Source organism: Aspergillus saccharolyticus, assembly GCF_003184585.1.
Source record: "Aspergillus saccharolyticus JOP 1030-1 unplaced genomic scaffold BP01scaffold_22, whole genome shotgun sequence".
In the NCBI taxonomy this organism is placed as follows: domain Eukaryota; kingdom Fungi; phylum Ascomycota; class Eurotiomycetes; order Eurotiales; family Aspergillaceae; genus Aspergillus; species Aspergillus saccharolyticus.
The window spans coordinates 162,938-187,060 of NW_020290632.1; the positions used below are offsets into that span (position 1 = coordinate 162,938).

The 24,123-nt window shown below is 54.0% G+C and overlaps 8 protein-coding genes across 8 annotated transcripts in view; 6 read left to right on the plus strand and 2 right to left on the minus strand.

Annotated features, from left to right (window-relative positions):
• Positions 1-467, plus strand: part of BP01DRAFT_401548 (NACHT and WD40 domain protein) — a gene marked incomplete at its 3' end in the record, with an annotated part of 4,073 nt that extends 3,606 nt beyond the window's left edge. The window contains exon 4 of the mRNA XM_025578615.1: positions 33-467. Within this exon, the coding sequence (XP_025430068.1) occupies positions 33-467 (435 nt within the window). The remainder of the gene's footprint in view (positions 1-32) is intronic.
• A 2,980-nt stretch (positions 468-3,447) lies between these two features.
• BP01DRAFT_357996 (SDR family oxidoreductase) lies at positions 3,448-4,641 on the plus strand. Its single transcript, XM_025575329.1, has 2 exons — positions 3,448-3,696; positions 3,783-4,641. Exons 1-2 carry the CDS (start codon positions 3,460-3,462, stop codon positions 4,569-4,571), a joined length of 1,026 nt encoding a protein of 341 aa, XP_025430069.1. The 5' UTR covers positions 3,448-3,459; the 3' UTR covers positions 4,572-4,641.
• Positions 4,642-5,625: 984 nt separating this feature from the next.
• BP01DRAFT_280391 (uncharacterized protein) lies at positions 5,626-6,807 on the plus strand (the record flags this gene model as incomplete). The annotated part of the gene is made up of 1 exon (XM_025571437.1): positions 5,626-6,807. A coding segment is annotated over one exon (1,182 nt), but the record flags the coding sequence as incomplete, so codon positions are not given.
• Positions 6,808-8,156: 1,349 nt separating this feature from the next.
• Positions 8,157-10,927, plus strand: BP01DRAFT_321955 (cysteine proteinase). The gene is made up of 3 exons (XM_025572746.1): positions 8,157-9,523; positions 9,582-9,897; positions 9,953-10,927. Exons 1-3 carry the CDS (start codon positions 8,205-8,207, stop codon positions 10,784-10,786), a joined length of 2,469 nt encoding a protein of 822 aa, XP_025430071.1. The 5' UTR covers positions 8,157-8,204; the 3' UTR covers positions 10,787-10,927.
• BP01DRAFT_401558 (phosphatidylserine decarboxylase) lies at positions 10,889-12,691 on the minus strand. Its single transcript, XM_025578616.1, has one exon. It carries the CDS (start codon positions 12,498-12,500, stop codon positions 11,283-11,285), a length of 1,218 nt encoding a protein of 405 aa, XP_025430072.1. The 5' UTR covers positions 12,501-12,691; the 3' UTR covers positions 10,889-11,282.
• Positions 12,692-13,310: 619 nt separating this feature from the next.
• BP01DRAFT_88407 (DUF1993 domain-containing protein) lies at positions 13,311-14,212 on the minus strand. The gene is made up of 2 exons (XM_025580199.1): positions 14,021-14,212; positions 13,311-13,935 (listed from the first exon to the last, which is right to left on the minus strand). Exon 2 carries the CDS (start codon positions 13,834-13,836, stop codon positions 13,348-13,350), a length of 489 nt encoding a protein of 162 aa, XP_025430073.1. The 5' UTR covers positions 13,837-13,935; positions 14,021-14,212; the 3' UTR covers positions 13,311-13,347.
• Positions 14,213-14,871: 659 nt separating this feature from the next.
• On the plus strand, positions 14,872-16,395 carry BP01DRAFT_392898 (uncharacterized protein; the record flags this gene model as incomplete). The annotated part of the gene is made up of 2 exons (XM_025578187.1): positions 14,872-14,905; positions 14,954-16,395. 2 exons carry the CDS (start codon positions 14,872-14,874, stop codon positions 16,393-16,395), a joined length of 1,476 nt encoding a protein of 491 aa, XP_025430074.1.
• Positions 16,396-17,393: 998 nt separating this feature from the next.
• On the plus strand, positions 17,394-23,959 carry BP01DRAFT_343380 (uncharacterized protein; the record flags this gene model as incomplete). Its single annotated transcript, XM_025573512.1, has 14 exons — positions 17,394-18,048; positions 18,199-18,791; positions 18,937-19,273; positions 19,443-19,495; positions 19,558-19,654; positions 19,799-19,882; positions 19,937-20,283; positions 20,389-20,649; positions 20,719-21,028; positions 21,099-21,235; positions 21,287-21,459; positions 21,521-21,634; positions 21,696-22,941; positions 23,110-23,959. The coding sequence occupies 14 exons, from the start codon at positions 17,394-17,396 to the stop codon at positions 23,869-23,871; spliced, it is 5,169 nt and encodes a 1,722-aa protein (XP_025430075.1). The 3' UTR covers positions 23,872-23,959.
• Between the last annotated feature and the right edge of the window lie 164 nt (positions 23,960-24,123).

Consider the following 24,123-nt stretch of genomic DNA (forward strand, 5'->3'; position numbering starts at 1 on the left):
GCCAAACTGTCGTCTCCGGCTCCGACGATAAGACTATCAAGCTGTGGAATACTGCGACGGGCGAGCTGCAACAGACTCTAAAGGGTCATTCAGGCCTGGTTCGAGCCGTGGCCTTCTCGCCTGATGGCCAAACTGTCGTCTCCGGCTCCTACGATGGTACTACCAAGCTGTGGAATGCTGCGACAGGCGAGCTGCAACAGACCCTTGAAGGCCATTCAGGTTCGGTTCAGGCCGTGGCCTTCTCGCCCGATGGCCAAACTGTCGTCTCAGACGCGAGTCCTACTTCCAATCAGGCTGCATCTCGGATATCGCTAGCAGGCCAGTGGGTATATATAAATGACAAGAAGGTCTTGTGGCTCCCTTATGAGTACTCCCAGTTTTCTTGCTGCTGCACGAAAGAGGGTGCGCTTGCGCTCGGATATCGTAGTGGTCGGGTGTTTATTATCCAATTACATGCACCGAATTAGCTTAGATCATTATCACCCAGATTCCGCTTTACATCATTTTCTCATTCCTAAATAAAAGGAGGTCCCAGGATAATCGATGAATTTATACTTTCTTTCCTCCCAAGAATTAAATCACGAGTAGATTCTACTATTTTCTATAGTAGTACTGGATAGTGGATCTGCATGGCAAATTGACAACAGAACATTCCTGAGGCTGCGGTACCAACCGAAGAAGTCGGACGTAGAATATTATGCTTTGGGTTAAATTATAGAGAGGCGAGCTGAGAAACTTCTTACTAGGTCTGAAAATCTGTCAGATTTTCACATGACTATGCAGCAAATGTTCTAGAACTAGAAAGTCCGTGATTTATGCATGTCTTTAGGACGTGACTTTCAACATGATACACGCGCAAAAGAAATGGAAATAACGCACAAGTCCCAAAGATCAGCTAATTCTCGGGTGTGGCGTTGAGAATACTGTCCAGGAGTGTAAGTGTAAATCGTGTAGAAGCCGCACTTGACCACAGCTGTACCACGATCAGCAGATAGGTTCTTTATAAATATGAGAGATAACAATACCATCCTGAGAATACGCAGGTAGTATCTGGTAAAGTTGTCCACGGTGAAATTTGGATCTTTCAACTGGTGTTATGCCTGGAGGCGACCAGCCTGTTCTTCTAATCCCTAACCGTTTATCACACCCAGACTCATCGACATAAACCAATTGAGATGAATGATATTCTAACATATCATGCCGATATTCGTCTCGCAATTCCGGGTTTCGCTCTTTTGCCTTTTGTTGGATTGTTTTTTTGAACCATTTGATCTTCTTTAGAGCCCTGCTGATGCTATTTGTTGAGACATTAGCTTCGAACACATCCCACAGGAAATCTGCCATTTCATCAAGATATGATCCTGGCTTGACAGGAAAATGGTCCCGTAGAGCTTCTAGCATAGGTGGAGTAATGTTTGACCACCGCCCTACATGATTTGGGGGCGCTCCAGGAGTACCGAACATAGGTAGGTTAGATCGAATATACTTAACAGCCTGCTTGCTACACTCAGCTGCAAAAGCTGTATCGGATATAGACTTGCCATTCTTTGTCATATCACAGATAAGCTGCTTTTTTGCAGGTGATAGGGCGGTGCCATTCTTTGGTACTGTGGTAAGACTCTCACAGCCCCTGATATCCATGTTGCGAGCAGAAAAAGAGGTCAAATGCATCAAGGTCAAGGATACGGCTAACAGGTAATTTACCGGACCGATTTGCCATAACAACACTCATTTCAATAACTACATGTAAAGCCTTATGTAAAACGCCAAGGCTAACTTAGTTATATTAACCATATATGTACTAATTAATTAGGCTTGGCATTTATCTATAAAACACCAGGAGAGTATTTTGGGGGGCAGGCTCATTTCGCAGATCACTGTAGTGCTGATACTAACTACAATATTGTCCGACACACTGCTAGCCCAGTCCCTTCTACATATACCGGGAGGGCCTCGTGGAGATGCTGGGGACTTGGGGACGATCCGCCCTGGAGGGATCCACCGGGCAGTGGCTGCGGGGGCTGGATGCTCCAAGCCCTAAGTAGTTACCTAAGTCATCTTCTCCCCACCCCTTCACTCGTCTGCGATATCCCTGGGATTCCACGCTCTCCGTGCGGATTGCCTTTAGGTCTGAGGCTGTCGGGGGTTCTTGCTATGGGACCAGCTAGCGGGCTACACGACTGTGATAATCCTGGTGATGTCAGAGATGCGAGTTGCTTGGCAGTTTCAGTGGCCGTGGGTGAAGGTTGTGGTCCCGGGGGAACCGGCTCTGTTGGCGCCGGGAAGTGTGTGCTTGCTGGTGAGTAAGTCAGGGATGAGGCTTTGTTTGTGAGGTGGGAGGGGGAGAGTATGGCTGCGCAGAAGGCGGGGTGAGACTTGAGGTTGTGACTGGACACGGGTGTGTTAGGGTTCTACATTAGGAAATCTCTCAGGGTAGGTCGTAGATAGCTGGGGTTTATCTCAATTTTAGAGTATTATATAAAATGCAAAGGAACTTCAACTTCCAAGTCCAAGTCCTTCTGACCTCTGAATGCGATAAGAAAGACCGATAAGAAGCGGTCTTCGGTGCCGTCTCGGGTCAGGATCATCCCACTTGTCCGAGATTAGCCCACGACAGGGTCTGCATCCTGTCCGATATGCACTGTCTCTGATTCACTCAGCATCTTACGCACTCTGCTTGCATAACAACTCCAGCAAGGGTTGAAACAGCCCACTTCACCATGCCTGATCAGGACTAGAGCAGCGATAAACATCGTGCAAGATAAGCTTCGGAACTCGGAAACAAAAATGACACGCAGCCAAGCGCGGAACACCCGGCCTGATCAGCAAAGCTTGCCTCCTGCGTCGGAAATAGATCACTAGTGAGACACCGTCTACCTCCGATGGCATGGAAAGCCTCAAGATAGCGGCTTCGGATCCGCACGGGTGTTTCATACCCATCCTAAGCCACCAGCTCCGGGCAATTGCAGCCAAGCCGGAGACCGCGGGCCGACTTTTGTCTCTCCGTATCGTGGTGATTTGGAGAAATGATGAGCAATTCGGGGTCATTTCAGCTCAGCTCCTCAATCCGCCAGTCCTCCGAGATCAGAGGTACATTGATGGAACAAGCACGAAGCCATCAGGGTAGGGAGTGTCGTCACTCCGTTTTCGCATCATCCTACCCTCGAAGAGATGATGCCGAGTACCCGTGGTGGAGACTATACCACTAAATACTAAGGGTGCCCTGTCAACGTAACAGGTGCATGCGATACAAAGTACCCACCAGACACCCGTCCAGCACCTTAAAACAGACAAGCGGTTTCATGATGTGGGAAGCACACGTTTCCATCAGTCCACTCGTGAATTGCCCGGGAGGTGTAGACGAGAAAAGCCCAGGCGCACCGAGCAAGTACTTAAGCTCCGTCGGGCCCAGGGGCGATCACATCTCCCCATCTCTCCCCCCCCCCCCATCACAGCACCATGTCGATCGAAGAACAAATCATCCTCATTACCGGCGCCTCCGGCTTCGTCGCCACGCAGGTTGTGCGCCTCTTCCTGCAACGAGGCTACCGAGTGCGCGGCACGGTGCGGTCCGAGCAGACGGCCGAGAAAGTGCGCAGCATCTTCCCTGAATACAAGGAGAAACTGTCCTTTGCCATCGTCCAGGACATCGCCCAGCCGGGAGCATTCGATGAAGCTGTGAAGGGGGTGCAGGGCGTAAGTCCCCCCTCTCCCTCACCCCGTTCCCAACCAAACCCCCCCAACATACACCAACCCTCATTAACCCACCATCCCCGCCATAGATTATCCACACAGCCTCCCCCTTCCAATTCCGCGTGGAAGACAACGAGCGCGACCTCCTCCAGCCCGCCATCCGAGGCACCCGCTCCCTCCTCGAAGCCACCCAGCACCACGCCCCGCAAGTCAAGCGGGTAGTCCTCACCTCCTCCTTCGCCGCCATCAACCACCTGCGCAAAGGCTACTGGCCCGAACACACCTACACGGAAGCCGACTGGAACCCGGACACCTACGAGGAAGCCCGAACGGCCGACGGCCCGACCGCCTACTGCGCCTCGAAAACGCTGGCCGAGAAAGCCGCGTGGGAGTTTGTGGAAACCGAGAAGCCCAACTTCACCCTCGCCACCATCTGCCCGCCCATGATCTACGGGCCCGTCGAGCAGCCCGTCGCCAGCATGGACCGGCTCAACGAGAGCGCCGCCGATGTGTATCGGTTCATGAACGGGAGTCTGACCGAGATCCCCGCCACCGGGTTCCCCGCTTGGGTGGACGTCCGCGATGTGGCCGAGGCGCATCTGCGGGCGTACGAGGCGGAGCAGGCGGCGGCCAATGAGCGGTTCTTTGTCGTGGCCGGCAATTTCTTCTATGACGAGGTGTGCGAGGTCTTGCGAGGGGTAGAGGGAGTGGACAAGGCGAAGGTGCCGGTGGGGAAGACACAGGAGCGGCCGAAGGTGTATGGCGTGTCGAATGAGAAGGTGAGGAGTCGGTTGGGGATGGAGTTTTATTCCCTCGAGGCGAGCATTCGTGATACGGCGGAGAGTTTGTTAAAATTGGAGAAGAAGTTGAAACAGTAAGGATTGTTTATTTTGACTTGATTGGATAGATGTATGAGAATGAATGACTGAGAGCAGTCTCTGTGTCGTGGATTTGTGGAATAGAGTGGAACAGTAACATACTGTGTATGTGATATTCTGGTAGTGGTAGGCGGATCTGTTGATATACAAGCACTACGAGCTGGGGATGCATCAGACATAGTAAAACGTGTAAACAAAGCTATTGTTCCTTGACCATCAGACCAGGATTAGTACTAGATATTTATGCTGCATTCATTATTTTATCCCTTCTTGGCATCCAGTCAACACCTCAGGCATTTATTCAATACTCCAAACTCTGCCATGACTCGAGACCCTCGTTGATCAGGCATCAGCAGGCATCCACAGCCACCGGGGGGCCACTTTAGCTCTCCACTAACCCCGATGAGGAGCAGAAAACGACCAAACCGCATTAGCGCAGGGCCAAGAGGCTGAAAGGGGAAAATCCCGGCACCGACCGTCAGCCGACTAGACTGTTTTGCGCATAGCCCTATCCCCAAACCCTGAAAGCGAGGCCGCTAATCGTTTGCCCCTGGCGCTTTTCGCCCCCGACAATTTCCACAGAATGGATGACTATGGCCGGGGAATACGAGGGAGGGAGTTTAGGAATTGCCCTCGGTTTATTCGAGATACCCGTCCCCGCTCCATGAGGCAACACGATGCCAGATAGTAGGCATATTAGTCTGATATCGGTATGTTCGACCGTGTGAACCTGGCGGAGACATCAGGGCCGATCCGATCTGGCAATTAAATCCATTGACCCTGAGAATCACCGTGGGATAAAGGGTCTTAGCGTTCAGACTATATCCACCGACCCTTCCATCCCCGCCAATCACACCCGACACAACGCCGGTGGGGAGAAAGCCAAATCTCCCTCTTGCAGCGTGACTCTACCGAGTAGAGGGAGTAAACCCAGAGTTGAGTCTAGTGGGATGCTGGACCCCTCGCTATATGAACCCTGTCGGCGCCACATCCATCCTTTCACTTCCTGCGTGCCCACTGAACTGGAAGTCTTCATCGGCTGGACCATCCCACGATGGCCTCCGCACATTCGTTTCTGCTGTTCCTGTCGCTCGTTCTGATCCAGCTGTCTTCATTCGTTTCGGCTGCGCCCTGGATCGTCACGGCCTACTATCAAGAGACCGTCTACACGGAATCGGGCTACTACACGACTTACACCACCACCTCCATCGACCAAATCACCCCCACGGCCACTTCCCTGCCCCCAGCGCTGTCCACCATCACCTCCGTGGCCACCGAGAACACCTATGGCTCCTACGACGACGAGGTCGTGACTGTCATCCAACAGCTGTATCCCAGCGGAGTGGGATCCGACTTCTACGACGCCTACTACGACCAGGAAGACGAGGCGGACAGCACCCAGTTCGTCGTCAACCTGACCTACACGGCGCCTACCGGCTGCTCGTCGCAGTGGACCACCACCACCACCGCCGAGATCTTCCCCCCGGCGCGCGTGCAAAGCCTGCTCCCCCTGACCGCCGTGTCCACCTCGCTGTCCGTCGACAGCAGCCAACCCTTTCAGCCGACCACCTACACCATCGATGTGGTTTACGTCGACCCGACGCAGATCCCCAGCAGCTCCCTCAGCCTGCTGAGCGCCGAATACCTCCCCACGGGGCTCTACACCGGGGCCGGCTGCACCTACACCGGCTCCGCGAGCGGCGGCTACGACAGCAACGGGTACTACAACGAGTGGGACGACGACGACTACAACTGGTTCACCGACCCCTCGTACTTCGGCGGCCTGTCCCCGCTGGGCCTCACCCTCGCCGTCTCGCTCGGCTGGATCGGCCTCTTCCTGATCCTGGGGTTCGTCGAGGCCTGGGTGCGCTTCCGCCGCCTGATGACCGGCTGGCAGACCCGCCGCGGCCTCCCCGTCTGCTGGTCGCTGCTCGTGCTGCCCTTCACCCTCCTCCTGCTGTGCTGGTTCCGCAAGGGCTACCGCGCGCGCTCACAGGCGGACGGCGAGGTGCTGCAGAAGCGCTGGAAGGCGATGGGGTTCGGAACGAAGCTCAAGCTGTTTTTCGTCTGGGGGTTCCGCTTCAAATACCCGCCTATGCTGGGCCCGGCCCCCGCGCGGGTCAAGACCAGCAAGCAGCCGGAGAGGACCCCCGGTCCACGCCTTCTGGAGCCAAGTCCGGCGTCGAGTCTGGCGCCCCAGTCGCGGCAGGGGTCGACGGCCGAGGCGAGTGGGGGGGTTGCGTCTGCCACCGCTGCTGATGCTCCTGTGGCTGCGGCCCCGGCGGATGATGCTCCTGCGAACCCCGAGATGGCGGAAGCATCGCGATCGGCCTCGGTTGCACAACAGCCCCAGCTTCCCACGGTGCATGTAAACGATCATGATGACGAGATCGGTCAGGCGCGCTGCTAGTGTTAGGGTTGGAGTGAAGTCGGCTTGTGCAGCGGTGTTTGGTTCATTCGAGCTGAAGTCCCGGCTACGGTCGAGTGCAACCGCGGGACTACTACTTATTGACCTGATCAGGGATTGCATTCGTTTAGTTCTATTATATCCCTATTCAGGAATCATCCAGTAATGTCTTAATGTATGTATTGCGAGAATTAATCGGCTGTGTCGGCGCCAGTGTCCCAGAGGCACTGCATATCATTTAGCCTACATGCGTACTTCATAAGCAGTCACAGACTTTCTCCCGATAACTCCAGTTAGTATGTGTCTGGACGCAATGAAGATCCAGTGCAGTTTTCCGTTTGAAGCGTTTCTGGCTGCGATTCGTGCCGCGGAGGGGACACGTAAACGCTGGTCCAGGGAGATTTTCTGGATTCGATGTATACCGGTAATAGTGTATGTTCTTAGGTTGAGTTGTCTCTGTGTCGGATTGTCTCAGACCTCTGATTCGGCATCTTCGGTTCTTTCGAGCATCAGCATCGAGTATACCCTGGAAGGTGAAGAGACTCACCGCATCGAGACATGCACATCATAGATTAACAATGCCTTCCTCACTTCTTCGCAGCAGGAATTCACCTTGATGTTCATTCTTCCAGGTAGCTACCCATTATGTATATACACCGTAGATAGGCAGGCAGGCACTGCCAAAACACCACCAGGCTCTTACCGAGGAGGCTAACGTGGTGTGTTTGTAATCAAGTGCCGTGGAGCCAGATAAGGGTTTCCAGCATGTATACTGTGAAACAGCTTGATTACTCTAAACGACTGCTCGATAACTCAAACTAATCCACCAGTCAGGCTTCATCTCCAGTTTCCGTATGACTCTCGCGCCACAGTCACCTGTCCAACCATCTGGCAGCAGTCATAGGAGTAGGTCTTCAGTGACACGTCAGCTGTCCAATCCGAGTAGCCGCCCATGCATGCCGTCCAGAGCATCCGTCCAGTCATATCCAGATCATCTATGCAGCCTTCAGCCGCACCTGCAGCTGAGAAATACGAGCTGCAGGTTCTTACTGAATCACACAGACAGGTTATACCACCTGCTGGAAATCTTCAGCCTCGTCTCACCCACCAGACTCTCACTGTAGAATAAGTACAGACAATTCACCCACCACACCATCCCACACCCAACCACCCTAAGTATCCCCTCATCTAACCACATCGATACTCACCCAACAACCCTAACTAGCATGCCACCCCCACAGCCACCACCAACTCCTCCTCCCAACCCTACTTCACCTCCCCCGACCAACCCCGCCCAAGCCACCATCACAGCATTCTGGGACAAATTCCTCGCCAAAACCCCCGGCAAAGTGACCACCATCCTTCCCGACACCCTCTGGACCGATCTCCGGCCCTCGCAACCGCAACCCAACCGCCCCTCCACCCCGCGCAACGCGGCGGAGAGCTACGAGGCGGCCGCCCGGACCTGTCGCGCCGAGGTGCAGCGGATTGTGCGCGAGTGTCGACGCGTGAACGAGAAGTTCACCGACCCGGAGTTCGATCTCGAGTATGATCGCGAGTTGGGGTGGTGGAATTGTCTGCGCGGGTTGATCCGCGAGGAGGATGAGGATGAGGATTCGCGTAGTGATAGTGATAGTAGTGATCGGGAGGGGATCGGAGGGACGAGGGAGGGTGTGTTTGGGGCGAGGAGGAGGAGAGGCGTAAAGGTGCGGACTGGCAGTGGCAGTGGTAGGCCGCGATGGGGTGAACGGGGGAATGCGCAATCCCATGCCTTAACCTCCTCCTCATCCTCCTCCTCCTCCTCCTCCTCCTCCTCCGACAACACCCAGGGCGGCGTGCCCGGATCCGTCCACCGCGTCGACTGGATCTTCCCCCATCCCCGCTTCACCATCAACGGCTACAACACCACAGACATCAAACAGGGCGCCAACGGGGACTGCTGGTGGCTGGCGGCCGTCGCCACGATCTGCAACCGGCCCGACCTGATGGATCGGGTGTGTCTGGCGCGCGACGAGGAGTGCGGGGTGTACGGGTTCGTCTTCTTCCGCGACGGGGAGTGGGTGTCGACGGTGGTGGACGACAACCTCTACCTCTCGGTTGCGGACTTTGACTTCTACGGGGACCGCTACGACAGCACCGGCCGGCGGGCGCGACAGCACCGGCAGCGCCATCAGACCGGGTCCGAGGCGCTGTATTTCGCCCAATGCGTCGACGAGAACGAGACCTGGTTGCCGCTGCTGGAGAAGGCGTATGCCAAGGTGCATGGGGATTATGAGGCGCTGTCCGGCGGGTGGTCCGGGGAGGCGGTGGAGGATATGACCGGGGGGGTGACGACGACGATTGCCACGAATAAAGTGCTGAACAAGGGGCGATTGTGGAGGGAGTTGGTGAACGCAGATGGCAATTTTGTCTTTGCGGCGTCGGCGCTGGGGTCCGGGCGGGATCGGACGAGGGGGGGGTTGGCGCTGGGACACGCTTATTCGATCCTACGCGCGACGGAGGAGGAGGATGAGGAGGGGAATCCAGTGCGTCTGGTGTTGGTTCGGTAAGAGGATCTTGCGCGTCTGGTGGATTCGAGACTGACGGGGTTGCTGGAATGGCAGGAATCCATGGGGTGAGAGGGACACCGGTGGGATTGGGGAGTGGAACGGGCCCTGGAGCGATGGCTCTCGCGAGTGGACCCCGTACTGGCTCGAGAAGCTGCAGCATCGATTCGGAGACGACGGGATGTTCTGGATGACCTACGAGGACCTGCTCTCCATCTTTGTCTTCCTGCACCGCACGCGCATCTTCGACGAGACCTGGACGGTGGTCCAGCGGTGGACGAGCGTCAGGGTGCCCTGGCTCGAGGGCTACCTCCAACCCAAGTTTGTGGTGGGGATCACGAAACCTGGTCCCGTCGTGTTCGTGCTCTCGGAAGTATGTTGGATTGTGACTGTTCCTGTGGGTGGATACTGACGCGGACGTTTTGCAGGCTGATAAGCGTTATCTGCGAGGTCTGGAAGGGCAGTACGAATATGCCCTACACTTCCTGCTGCAGGAGGAGAATGCGAAGCCAGAAGAACACCTGCTGTCGGTGCGCCCGGTGCAATGCCAGGACAATCGTTCGATCAGTGCAGAGGTGGAGTTGCAGCCGGGGCGATACGAAGTCCTGATCAAGATCGTGGCAAGCAGAGACGCCAAAGCGAGAAAAGTGGAGGATGTGGTCAAGAAGTGGGTGGAAAAGAACCCGCAGAAGCTCAAACAAGTCGCCATGAACTACGATCGCGTCAATGCCAAGGCCCCGTTGGAAGCGAGACCAGTGAAAGGCAAGGGTGAGGCTGTCCAGGGTGAATCTGCAAAGGTGGAACCCGCAAGAGATGATTCTGCACAGAAAGAGAAAGCCATTGCGCTACACCCCACAGTCGACACGCCGAGTCCAGATCCTCCACAGGCCACCCAAGCAGCCTTTGCCTCGCACCCACAGGACGAGCATCACAAAGAGACCGAAGTTGTCGTCAATGAACATGAGGCAGAAAATCATCAGAACCAGAATAAGCATAAGCAGCAACATCAGGATGAGGACAAAAATGAGGATAAGAAAGATCACGGCGAGGATAAGCAAGACAGCGATAAAGGGGGCGATGACAAGAAGCACGATGGCAAGCTGGACCGAGAGCAGAAACATGATGACCAGAAGGACAGCGAGAAAAAGGACCAGAGCCAGGAAGAAGCCAAAGATGCGGCCTCAGCATGGAACGCAGTCTGCGTGCTGGGCTTGCGGATTTATGCTCAGGATCCCCAAGTTAGCATTGAGCTGGTCCTGTAGCACTCACTGCTTTGCCTCATCGAGCACGGCTTACGTTCAAGTAAAGAAGCAAATATCATTAATAGCACGGAATTTGAATGACTTGACAGTGAACAAGCAACCGTGCATGTCTGTGGTAATGACAGAATCTCGGATTGTAATCCGGAGCAAGGACCTTCAATTACTCAATGCAATGCTCAAGGATTAAGTGAAGTCTACCTGCCGGAGGTAACCGTACAATTGACTCCCTTTCTGTGGCTGCATTGGCCTCGTTAATCTACACCAACACTATCAAGTTAGGGTTGAGGGAAGCTTCCGAACAGATGAAAAGTCCACGAGCACGAGTACCCGGAGAAAAGCAATAAGGACAATCTCATATTCATCCAAGCTCAAGCCGCAATGATACAAAAGTCATTTCCATCGTTAAGAGACAGAAACTCCCGGTCGAACTGGGAAAAAGGCTTGCCCCAATCAACCCTAACCTCCTCCCAACAGCTCTCCATGATCAGCATCGCTGCTACTCAAACCTTCCAGACCTCCCAATCAGCGAATTCACAAGGTCGCGACTAGATCGCTCTTCAAAGCTGGGAAAGAAGACATTAAGGCTCGGACTAAAGATAAGGGCGTGACTGCTGCCTCCGAAGTGGAACATGCCAATTTCATCGCCTTTGCCGACCTGATCCCCCTCCTTCACCGTTGGCTCGCAAGACCCTCGCTCTCGTATCCCCGCGAAGACGCAGCCCACCGCGCCCAACCTCTCATTGTTGATAACAATCACACTCCGGGAGGCCTCGTGGACTGCAGCCTGGGCCTCGGCCTTTCCCCATTCCGACACCTTGCGCGCTCCCTCGCTTTCGATCGCGTCACTGATCGATAGGAGCGCTGGAGCGAAGCGACCCTGGATAGTTTTCATCGCTAGAATGGTGCCGGAGATGGGCGCATGCCAGCGATGGTAGGATGTAGGGTGGAGATACCCTTGATAGAGTCTCCCGCCGATAAACTGCTCGGCAAGCTGATCGTCATCGAACATCATGCGGAGCGAGTATTTCTGCTCCTTGATATCGAAGATGTCGTTGGACTGGAGGTCGGTCTGAATGCGGAATGGAATAGCTTCGCAGGGCGCAGTGATGACGGTATCGTTGTCGGGATCGGCGATGGGACGGACGCCCTCCCTGAATCGGCGGATGAAGAAGTCGTCCCAAGATACATAGCGGTGATGCTCCTGCGCTGGGTCGGTGACGAAGGTCGCATCGAAGTCGTCCAAGCTCTCTTCCCCGAGAGCTTCGCTGCTGAACCATCCGCCGGGCCCCTCGTGCAGCACGCTGGCTGATTCGGGGGATGTCAGGAAGACGGTCCACTCTTTCATAAGAGACCGGGAGGCCTTGTCGACTCGTGCATCCGAAAAGAATACCCGTCCGGCTGGGGACTTGATGAAGGGTTCGGTCACGTTGGTGAGAAGGCCCAGGGTGCCTCCAAGGGAGTGGTTGGCAGCGGAGGCATTGTACGAGGGAGCAGTCCGGACCACCTGGTCCAAGTCGGTCAGAAAGGTGACTAGTCGCTGCGGGATATCCATGGGGTTGGATCCAGTCTGGATGAACATCGCCGATGCGAGCTGGAATAGCTGAGGGTCACCCTTGATGAGGGTTGCGAAGTCTTTGACCGTTGACGAAGAGAACTGCCTGAGGTCGGGGAGAGTCACGTTGGGGAGGTTCACGTGAGACTTGAGAAAATCCATGATAACGATGAAAGCAATGCTTCTTGATTTGATAAGGTGTAGTGAAGATGGCTCACAGCAACAGCTGAGGGTAATTCAGGGCTTAAGTAGACCGCGACTGAGGGCTTTGCTTCCACCTTGACGTCTTCGCTGTCACCATGACGCGCACATATGTTCACTGTCAGTGGGTGGGCCTGGTCGGTGTTGAGACTAGTTTTTCCTCTCATTTGCTTTTTTTCTCCTCAGTTGATCAACCCCGCAGTTGCATCCGTGGCATTAAATGAGCTCATTGAACTTGTCGATCGACGATCTGTACAGTATGTCACCTTGCATCGAGGGGGGTTGCTTAGGTTTGGTATGATGCTCGGTGGAACGATCAGCCGGCCAGACCCTGATTGCCTATAGCTTCAATAGCGCGGTTCCCACGAATTTCTGGCTCCATGAGGAACATGTCATGAGACATCTGTCAGCGGAAGTGTCAGTACATGCTCCTGCCACATGGTCTGTGGTGAGTACAAGCTCAATATGAGTCCCCAAGACAGCAGGGCTGGATCTGCCAACTGGTCGGCTTCTGTCGTTCGGCGGGCGTCCACAGCGCGCTGCGGTATCCATCCCTTACTGCTACGATGCACCTGTGACCCTGTCTGGTACTCCCTGGAGCAGATTACTCATACAAATACCCAAGTTAATCGTAAGTGTTCTTAAAGATATCAATAATGTTTTGAGTTCGTCTGAATATGCAACCGGGCCTCCATCATCATGATATACAAGCGCCGCCACCCGCCTATCACCAGCCCTAGTTACCTCCACCCCATTCCACCCCCTACAGACCCCCCTCCGCCCCCATCAACGGCACAAACCCTTCATATTAATCCCTCTTCCCCAAGGGCACCCCCTCCATCCTCAGAATCCCATATGCGGTCGTCAAATGGAAATACACATTCGGCAACACCACCAGATGCGCATACCGCGCCCCGCTCATCGGGACCGTCACCCCGGGCCCAACCGGCGTGGGCTTCAGCACATCGGCCTGTGCATTCACCACATCCTTGTCCGCCGCACGCGCCATCGTCAGCACCGCCGTGATACAGTCATAGCACTCGGACAGGCTGGTCGGGTTGTTTTCGAATCCCGTCGGCTCGGGCTGGTCTGTCAGCCGGGCGACCAGCAGGGCACTGAATTTGGTGGCGAGCCGGATCTGGTCCGCGAGGGGGTACATGGCCTCGTGCAGGCGGGCCGTCAGAAAACTGGTGGGCGAGGCGGGGCGGTGGGCTTCGGCTTGGTGGAGGACGTGGGAGAGGGTGGTGAGGATGCCAGTGAGGACGGGGATGGTGCTGTCGTAGAATGTGTGGGGCATGATTGTGGTGGTTGATTGTGTGCAACTCTTGGAGTTGAGGGGGTTGGGATGTGTGCAGTGGTTTGGGATGACTGGGGGTGGTGGTTGTTGGCTTTATATCTTGGTTTGGATTGTCAGGTGATGTTGCAGGTTGCAGCTCGGAGGAGCTCGGAGGAGGTCAGAAATTAGTGAGAGGGAGTCAGACTTTAGTCACCGAGAATAAGACAATATTCGAGCCTCGCGAAACACACTACTCCTCCATTTCTTGGGAGCCGAGACCCGATGTTCCTGACTCTCAAGCTTACCCCAACTGACTTAGGGGCGGATATGGAATCCTTCGTGATGCTAGCGTGGAGTCGCAGTCGGAGGTAATGAGTCCCGCCAAGGCTGCTGCCAATTCAGATCTGATGCGTTGAATGGACTTGTGGCTTCGTAGGACCTGGACAACCCCGTTAATGTGTAGCGTTGCCCAAAGGGTTCATCTGAATTGTCCCACTGCAAGCATAAGACAAGTCGACAAGCCCTACTGTTCCATGAACCCCAGCTACCACTGATTGGACGACACTCAACCAAGTATTCGCGTTCGCAGTGTGACCTCTCTGACTGAAGATCTCTACTCTGAACACAAGAACCCTAGATCGTATTCACTAGAAGCAGTGGTCTTGTTGTAACCTCGTCGACAGGAATTCTATCGCAGTGTCTTGGATCCAGTTAGGGTTTCAGGCCCTGAATGTGGTGGATGGCGGGTCGAGCTGAGAAATGTCCCTTCTGGAGAGACTTCCCCAGGGGTGAACATTTCTTGTGCAAGTCGAACACAGACTGGTTCTTTTGATGCAATATACTCGTGCAGTTTTTCTTGTCTCTTGGCGAAAGTGCAAATCTGTGTCCACAAGTTCAATTCGCTATAATGTGGGGTAAAAACACCACGAAAAACACTGACCGCCCCGGAGCGTCTGTCCTTCCGTGGGTAAGCACTAGTGATCCACCCCTATTCCACGCGAGGGCCGAATTTGAACCATCTGATATTGTATGCAGCCATCTGCAATGATCACCACAATGTCGGAGTCAAGAACTTTTCTGAGGTTGGCAAGTAGGTCATCCCCCGCAGCCAGCACATTCTAGACTGACCCCGTCAAAGGTCCCAATGAACGCCGCACCATCAGCCGGGAAGACCTCGGGTTCTACCACGCCGTGGTCATTGGTGCGGTTTATGAGATTCATTCTCGCGACATGGATGTCCGGTCAGCGCAATCATTTATCCCCCTTTTGAGACAGTGCGTCCTACAGCATCCGCACCTGAGCATAGTGGTCACGGACAAGCATACAGAGAAACCCGCCTACGAAGCTGTGACTATTGTGAACCTCGAGGACCACGTTACTATCATCAACGATGACCCAGCGATAACCAGCGAGACAGACGAAGCGACTGCATTTGAGAGGACTCTGCCACCGATCATGGACCGACCCTGGCCAGCCGACATACCCCCCTGGCGAATCGTCGTCCTGCCGTTAGATTCGCCCTCCACCGTCGCGCGTTGCCTCATCGCATTCGCCTTCTCGCACGCTTTGGGCGATGGCATTGTCGGATTGACTTTCCACCGCACTTTTCTAAAGGCACTACGAGGACCCCTCGAGTCCACCTGCACTCGAGAAACCTCCCCCGTGGTGACTCTCCCACCGGGTCGCACGATCCCCGCCCCCTTCGATACCCCAGACCGACTGCCAATATCCTGGGGCTTCCTCCTGAAACCCCTGCTCGCTGCGTATCTGCCGACATTTCTGGCCAAGCTACTCGGCCTGCGCGCACACGCTACCCATCTTGACGCGGGTACATGGACCGGGTCTCCCATGTTCTTCCATCCGCAGGCCCCGCAGCAAACGCGCGTCAAGCTCTTGACAATCAACGCATCATTGCTCGAGAGCGCCCTGCAAGCTTGCAGAACCCATGACGCCAAGCTCACCGGACTCCTGCACCAGCTCATCGTCCGGGCGCTCTCCAAGGCTCTCCCGGACCCCACTGTGACCAACTTCGTCTCCGGAACTGCAGTCGACATGCGCGCCTCCATCGGGCAGCCGCCGCAGACCTGGGGATTGTTTGTGGGTGGGCACTACGACCGCCATGCGCGTCTCGCGGCGGAGGCTGCCTCCCCGGCATTCTCGGAGGAGATGTGGGCGGCGGCGAGTGCCATGACGAAGCGGCTGGCGGAGTGTGCAGCGAGTCTCCAGGATCAGGCGGTGGGGTTGCTGCGGTACGCCCCGAGTATACGGAACTGGACACTAGCAAAACTGGGTCACCGACGGGATTGTTCGTATGAAGTGAGCAACTTGCGGGCTTTTAATGGCAGCGGGGGGGCGGACGCGGCGGAGGGGGCTACGATCTCGATGATGGTGTTTTCGCAGCCGGGGAATGCGACGAGTGGGGCGCTCATGTTCAATCTGGTGAGTGTTCAGGGGGGGGACTTGGTGTGCACCGTGAGTTGGCAGGCTGGGGCGCTGGATGTGCCGGTGGACGAGGAGGTGGGGTTTGTCGAGGGGGTGTGCTCGTCGATTCGGGGGGACTTGGAAGCATTGAGAGGGTGATAGGATTATGGTTCGTTATTTAATTCACTGGACCTCACCACTGCGGTTGGAGAGGCTACGGGCGTTGCAGAGCGAGTGTGATCCGGACAATCGATTTGCCTACTAGAATCCTATTTTTGTTTAGCCTGTGCAATGGGGCTGGGATCTCAGGTTTGGGATCTACGGCTCGGATGTGATTGTATGGGCGGGTTGTGTCTTGTCTGGAAGGGGTGGATGTTACAATTGCTGGAATGAACATCGTAGGTGAATTATCTTAGACAGATCACTTTTCCAGTCTTGTTGTTGATATTGTTCTGGCCGGCTTACGGGTTCTGCACGGAAAGCGTCCAGTTCAGCGCTAAAAATAATATATATCAACGGATACTACTCTTTCTTCCCGATGAAAACAACAACAAAGGCAAATCCCCCTCAACGAGCAATTCACAGAGGTAGTTTCTGATTTCTCAGTTAGCATCCACCGTCAAACCGACCGGAGGAGCACAAAGCGAAGAAATCCCAGCCCAGCCGATCGGATACGTTTGGCGCCTTCAGCTCCCACCAACCAAAGCCCTAAACCAACACCCACCGATCACGGTGACGCATCCACCTCCCCAGCCCAACAAGCAAGAAACCGTGCCAAGTGTCAACGAACCAGAGAGGTGGGTGGCTGGGCTGAAGCAAGCGTCAGTTCTTCAGCTCTCCCCGCATAGTGGAGCCCTCGCCTACAGGCAACACCTCGACTGGCCAGCGCGGCTGCTGATCGGCGATCGAGTCCCCACCTCCGAGCTGAAGGAACGGCGATTGCACCGATACACAGATCCACTTGGGACCTTCAGCTGAGAAACACAGTCGAATCACTGACAGCGATAATCGTGCAGGTGGCTGCTAATGCTATAAGAGGGCCGGTTGTGCCGGTTGCGGCTGACCGGAACGACAGGAATTGGCAAATTCCTTCTTCACTTTCCCCCCAAGACCAGGAAAATATCCCCTGACACAAATACCCCCAGACTAGAAGGACAATGGCACGCGACAATGAGCTGGTCTCGCTCGCCTCCTTCGGGGAGGATCTCATCGCCAGCGGCAACTTCGCCTCCCTAAGTAGCCTCGACATCTTCGCGGCCTCGACCGACCAGAAAGCGCGCAGCCACCTCACCGTCGCCCCGGATGTATCCACCACCACGCGAGCTAAACCAATCTCCAGAGTCTCCCCGTTGGCGGGCTGGACTGCAATGTCCCGGTCCACCACGGCACACACGGAAATCAACGACGCGCTGATTATCGGCGGCGCGACCGTGAAGAACGTCTCGCTGGTGGTGGGTGAGGCCCTCTCCTCGGGGGATCCCGCGACGGGGCACGAGGGACATGATCTCTACAGCGATCTGAAGGTCCTGCCTGTGCCGGTGACGGGGGTGCAGAGTGGCGGGGGTTCGCTCTTGGTCGCTCCCATCGGAAAGACGGCCGGTCAGTCGATGCTGCTCTTGCCAGCGGACAGTGACTCCGCGATCACCTTCCCACAGCAGTCGAAGCCGATTGCCCTGCCGAATGTAGGCAAGGAGATAGGCGCGACCAAGGGCGAGGTCGGCGCCGCGCCGGTGGATTCGTATGTCTTGAGCGGTGATATCGAGAATTTCTTTGGGATCAAGGGGCTCAAGGCGAAGCTGTACTCTTTCAAAAGTGCAGAGGAGAAGAAGGAGGAGGCTGAGAAGAAGACGAAGAAGGATGAGGAGGAGTCGGCCGAAGACAAGGTTGCAGGGACCTCCAAGACGCCCGAAGCAAAGACCGAGGAAGAAAAGTCCGATGATACTGCTAAGAAAGCAGAGAAAGATGAACAAACCAAGGACAAGGACGACGACAAAGACAAGCCCGTGCAGGAAAAGATCAAGTTGGAGGACATGGAGTCCCCACTCGCAATCCTCTTCCCGGAGATCGAGCAGTCGACCATCCAGAAACTCCCCATCAAGAACCTGGAGTTTACCTACAGCAACACCGAGAAGGATAGTTTGTTCCCAGTGGGGCTGCGACTCGAGGGGGATCTGGAGTTCAAAGATGGCCTGCAGTTCGTCGCAGACGGGCTGAAGAACGTCTTCGGCAGCGACAAGGGGACAACTCTACCGTCCAAGCTGCGGATCAGCGCTCTCATTGCCAAGGAGAGAGACTGGAGCAAGAAGCCCAAGATAGACGGGCTCGTGTTGCAAGCCTACGTCGATATGTCCTTGCCAAAGTGGGACTTTCTAGAGTTCAAAACGGCGGGTATCGAGCTGTCGGCGAGGAGAGAAGAGAAGAAGGATGACAAGAAGGATGACAAGAAGGATGGCAAAAAGGTTGACAGCACGAAGGATGATAAAGAAGGGAAGAAGGAGAGTGGGGAACCCGACGATGTCTCGGAGCCTACATCGTTGAAGGTGGCAGCCGAAGATGTCTCGAATAATGATTCCAAGCCAGAAGCAGAGGATTCCGTGAACAAATCCAAGGATGCCGATACAGAAGAGTTAGAAGATAAAGTACGTACCGCACACAGTATCTGCTCTAATGTTCTGATTGCAGAAACTGAGATCTATGCAGAACAAGTCGGATAAAGAAAAGGACGAAAAAGACAAAAAGAAAGAATGGAAGCTGGGCTTTGGAATCTTTGGTAAACTGAACATCACCAAGCTTCCCAAGTCAAAAGGAACTTTGGAAGCACGATACTGGATCCGCGGAGGTGACTGGAAGGAGGAGAAAAATGACAAGAAGAAGGACAAGGACGGTAAGGACAGCAAGGAAAACAAGGACAAAAAGACCGAGAAAGGAGATAAAGACAAGAAGGACGACAGTAACGATGCAGGCAAGAAAACTGACAAGTCAGAAAAGAAGATTGAACAGAAGGATGACGGCTCTCTTGCCAAAACTAAGGACGAAGGTAAGGACAAAGCTGACAATAAAGACTCAAACAAACCTATCGACGAGGAAGAGAAACGAGCAAAGACCAAAAAGACAGACGATAAGAGTGGTGGGAGCAAGTATGAGTGTAAGCGGCATCATCTTCCAGCTCTCAGGATTATGAACACTGGAACTTACAAGCTTCGCAGTGGTCATTGACGTGGGCAAATGGAAGAACTTTTGTGGCGTGGCAAATCTGGATGTAAGACAATCACTCACTAACGGGCTCATACCCTCAGATGCTAATCCTATCTCGTGGAACAGATGAAGAAAGCCCAACTGCGCGCAAGGTTTGCACCGGGAGAGTTCAAAGAAACCTGTACGCTGACTGTGTCTGGATCCCTGGAGTTTCCCCAGGGCAGTCTGGACAAGGACGAAAAGAAAGATGATGCAGGTAAGAAAGAGGGCAAGGATGACGAAGGTGACAAGAAAACTCCCGGCGTTGAGACCAAGGCTTTGCCGGCGGCTGAAAGCAAGCCCAAAGATAATGAGGAGTCCAAGGAAGGAGACAAGGAGAAGGACGACAAGGAAGACGAAGAAGAAAAGCCCAAGAATGCTACCCTGGCGATCAAAGGCCAGCTTTCCAGGAGTGAGTCCACCCGACAATTTACATTGCAGAAACCCATACTAAGCCCAGCAATAGAAGACTACCACTTCGATGCTAAAGTGGGAGATTTGAAGCTCGAATCAATTCTCAAGATTTATGCGCATATAAACGGAGTCGAGCCCAAGGCTGATGGGATTAAGGACCACAATCTGACATTCGAGGAGTTGCATCTCAACATTGGCCGCAAACTGAAGAAGAAGAAGAAAGAGGAAGAGAAGCAGGACAAAAGCAAGGGAGATGCAAAGAAGGAAGAAACGAAAGACGAAACGAAGCGAATTGAAGAAAAGGCAGCCGATGCAAAAGAGACGGAAACACTTCAAGCTGACGGGGATAGCCCCGAAGACAAGCAGCTTGACGACGAAGCCAAGGCGGAGAACTCGACCGTTGGAGCTAAAGATAAGAAACAAGATCCCACTGCATTGAGCAAGGACAAGACAGATGCAAAAGCCAAAGAAAAGATTGTGGCGAAGAAAGAAGACGAGGAAGAGACGGAATGGGCGTTTGAGCTTTCTGGGAAAGTGAGCTTTAACGACGTCAAAAGCGTGCACGGCTTGATCAAGATCGATAGCACAGGTTTAACTATCGAAGGTGGCGTGGAGGATTATGAGATCAAGGATGCTGGTGTCACAATCAACGAGGCCAGGATCGATATCTTCATTGGAGCCAAGCCCAAGGCAGATAAGAAGCAGAGGGATCAGGGCGAGATCAAGTCTGTGGAAAACTCAACCACCGAGGCTGGTGATGGAACAGTTACCAAGTCATCGAAGGACGAGAGCCCTGCAGGAAAGAAGCTCGTCAAGAGCGAGGCGGACAAAGAGAAGGCAATTGTCTATAATCGGGCGAGCAAATTCTCCATTCGAGGGAAGGTCACTTTCAGTGGAGTGACTGTGACCGTCGTCTTCCTTACAGAGCGCAAAGAGACCAACAAGAAGTCCAAGAAGGCTTCGGAACGCGAGTGGGTGCTCTATGGATTGGCCGACACAGATCTCAGTCTTGAGGAGCTTTGTGACACGCTCAAGGGGTCTTCGATTGGAAAGTTGAAGTTGCGCAACATCGCTTTGATTGCAGCATCCGGCAAAATTAAGACAATCGAGGAGTTGAACACCATGGAATATCCGGTTAATAAAGGTGAGTCAATCAGCGCTCTGGACCATGTGTATGATCGCAGTACCACGTTATGATGCTGACTGGGGGATAGGAATCTCCCTCTGTGCCACCATCCCTCCTCTCGACGAGCTCAACAACCTCGCCAAGCAGACCGTCGATGGGCTGATCCTCTGCGCGACTATCCAGAAGGGACTGGATCTCAAAATCTGCTTGCCCAAGTCCATGGATGTACGTTTCTCTTTCCCTACCTTTGTATCAACTAACCTCCAGGTTCCATAGATACATTTCTCCGAGACCGTCACGCTTGGCAATATCGGAGTCGGAATTGAGATCAGCAAGTCTCCTAGTCTATCGCTGGAGGGCGTGTTGACCATCCTGATGGAATCAGGTCAGGATCCGCTGGTCCTTGAAGGAATGGTGCGGGCAGGGTTACTCGAAGCATCTGCGAAGATGTAAGTTGATATCCTGCTTGGCCACAACACGTAGAAGTTGCGATGCTCATAATCTCTGCAGTGCGACTAAGCAGCCCTGGGTGAATCCCTTTAACATCAGCAAGGAGGTCACTATCGCAGATTTCAGAGTCGAAATTCTCATCGAGTATGCCAAATTCCTCGAAGTGGGCCCTTCGTAAGTCTGCATTGATTCCTGATCCTGTCTTATGCGCGGAATTTCCATTGACAGATACAAGGAAACTCGGTCTCGGGGGCCAGATCGAGGTCGGCGATTTCCACGCTGGGGCAGACATGGTCATCAGCCACTTTCCCAATGACCAGCTCATCTCCGTCAACATTTCCAAGGTTGATCTCATCGAGATCATCAACGTCGCCGGTAAGGTAGCCGACATTCCTGCCCTGAGGGAGATGCGTGGAGCCGAGCAGACATTTGTGTTCACGGATGCCGAGCTGTACATCTCGACAGGAGCCACAATCGCCGACAAAGAGTACCCTCGTGGCATCTCAGGCGGCGGCAAGCTGACGGCATTCGGCAAGAAGGCTGAATTTGAGTTGGACATTGGTGAAGTGGGTCTGGATTTCAAAGGCGCCATCGATAACTTCAGCCTGGGTCCTCTCGTGGTGTCGTCGGCGAGTGGCGAACCTCGCGCCAGCATGGTGGTACTCATGACAAAAGATCAGCAGGTCATCAAGGTGGACGGCATGGTGACATGCTTTGGCATTGGGTTAGTCGCTCTCGTGGACATTCAATTGGGAACGGAGACCCCAGTGTTCAACGCCTACATTGCCGTGCAGTTCACCGAAGCGTTTAAGATCAGTCTGCAGGCGACTACTAGGGACTTCAATAGTGTCCGTGACCTGGCGAACCAGGGCCTCTACTTCCAAGCCCAGATTGAGGGCGACCTCTTTGACATGATCTGTGAGAGTGTCAAGAACATGATCAAGACGCTCGAGAAGATGGGCACGGAAGGCATTGAGGCGATGCAGAAGCTTATCGGCGACAAGGTCGGTGAGAAGCAGGCCGAGATGGAGAAGCTTGCCCAAGCGTTAGAGGATGCTCGGAAACAGCTGGAGAAGAAACGCAGCGAGCGACAGATCGAGCTGGAGAAGGAGGAAAAGAAACGAAAGGAGGCAGAGACCGAAATCTCACGGTTACGAAACGCAGTGGCCACTGCTAAGAAGAACAAAGAAAAGGCCCAGCAAGAGCTGGAGCAGAAGGTCAAACAGGCAGAATTAGAAAAGGAGTCTCTCATTCGACAGAAGAGAAAGGAGTATAGCGACAAGCTAGAAGAGGCCAAGGAAGAAGAGGCGCGCAACCGCAGAGAGCTCGAGAGACTCAAGAGAGAGCAAGCCAACAGATACGGAACTGACTTCCTCAAGCGGGTGGAATTGGCGAAGGGGGCCTGGTACGAGAAGCAAGCAGCCGAAGCAGAGTCGTGGAAGGCAGTGCAATGGGTTTATCAGCAGAAGTGCAACGCCAATGTGTAGGGTTCTCTCCCTGTACCTTGCAGATGATGAAAAGCTAACAGAACTAGATTCACATTTGCATACTGGGTAAGTTGGTCATAGCAACCGAGAGAGACTTGCGACGAAAGGGATATCAAGGTGTTGGAAAGATAGATCGAAGAGCTGATGATGAAACATAATTAGGCCGGAAGACTCGAGGCAGCCAAAGCAGCCCACGAAATCGTGAAAGCAGCCACTGACGTCTACCATGAAACAGCCAAGGGATTCGACGCCACAATCAACTCTGATGCCTTTCAAAGTCTCGTCAAGGGTATTGAGACAGCAGCGGAAGCCGTCGAGAATGCTGCCAAGGGCGTAGACAACCTTCTTCAAGGTGGCGGAGTCGACGGGTTCATCAGGGCATTTGTCGACACGGAAAACAGAAAGATTCAAGCAGCAATTGACAACCTCCGGGCACTGCAGGACGAGAACAGCAAGTATCAGAAGGCAATTCGCGAGGCACAAGCCAAGCTCGATGCAAACGGGCCGAATCTCGTGGCCGATATCCGAGCAGCGGACGAAGCTATCACGCGCATCAAGGAAGACGCGGAGCTGGCAAAGCTCCAACGTGAGTACAATTACAAGCTGAAGGTTCATGAAGAAGTGCACAACACCATTGAGCAGATGCAGGCGGGTCTCGAGGCGCTCAAAGAGGACTGGCAGAGTGGAATGAAGAAGCTGCAGGATGTGGTGAACGAGATCCAGAAAGCGATTTCGTCGGTCTTCCATATCGAGAAGATTATGGTCGGAGTGCACACCCATGCTCTGGTCAAGGATGAACCACTTGCCTTCAAGTTCTACGGAACTGTGGCTGGTCGAAAGTTCGAGGTTGAAGCCGAGTGGTCACCGAATAGAGCAATTGGCGACCTGTACAAGCAGGTCACGAACGAAATCCTGAAGTTATAGAGGAGGTTGCATTTGAGACCTGCAGTGAATATCGCTAGATATGCAGTCTTGTACGCATTGTTCGTGAACATGTGCGACGACGTCGAAGCGGACAAAGTCTGATTGATTGTAGATCTGCATATATAGACTGCTAGTGAATATATGTAGTGGAAGGAGACATGATTTGGAATGGTTATGCCAATTACTCCGTCACCTTGACAGACACGTTCATTAAACCCCCGTTTCAAGAGTTTGATCAAGTAGAGTCTAAGT

Excerpts from the sequence above, each read along its gene's own strand:
- BP01DRAFT_357996 (XM_025575329.1), top strand. The coding sequence starts at position 3,460 with ATGTCGATCGAAGAACAAATCATCCTCATTACCGGCGCCTCCGGCTTC. Across the intron at positions 3,697-3,782 it reads CTGTGAAGGGGGTGCAGGGC|ATTATCCACACAGCCTCCCC; the intron begins GTAAGTCCCCCC and ends TCCCCGCCATAG.
- BP01DRAFT_401558 (XM_025578616.1), bottom strand. The coding sequence starts at position 12,500 with ATGGATTTTCTCAAGTCTCACGTGAACCTCCCCAACGTGACTCTCCCC.
- BP01DRAFT_321955 (XM_025572746.1), top strand. The coding sequence starts at position 8,205 with ATGCCACCCCCACAGCCACCACCAACTCCTCCTCCCAACCCTACTTCA. Across the intron at positions 9,524-9,581 it reads GTGCGTCTGGTGTTGGTTCG|GAATCCATGGGGTGAGAGGG; the intron begins GTAAGAGGATCT and ends CTGGAATGGCAG. Across the intron at positions 9,898-9,952 it reads TCGTGTTCGTGCTCTCGGAA|GCTGATAAGCGTTATCTGCG; the intron begins GTATGTTGGATT and ends GACGTTTTGCAG.
- BP01DRAFT_88407 (XM_025580199.1), bottom strand. The coding sequence starts at position 13,836 with ATGCCCCACACATTCTACGACAGCACCATCCCCGTCCTCACTGGCATC.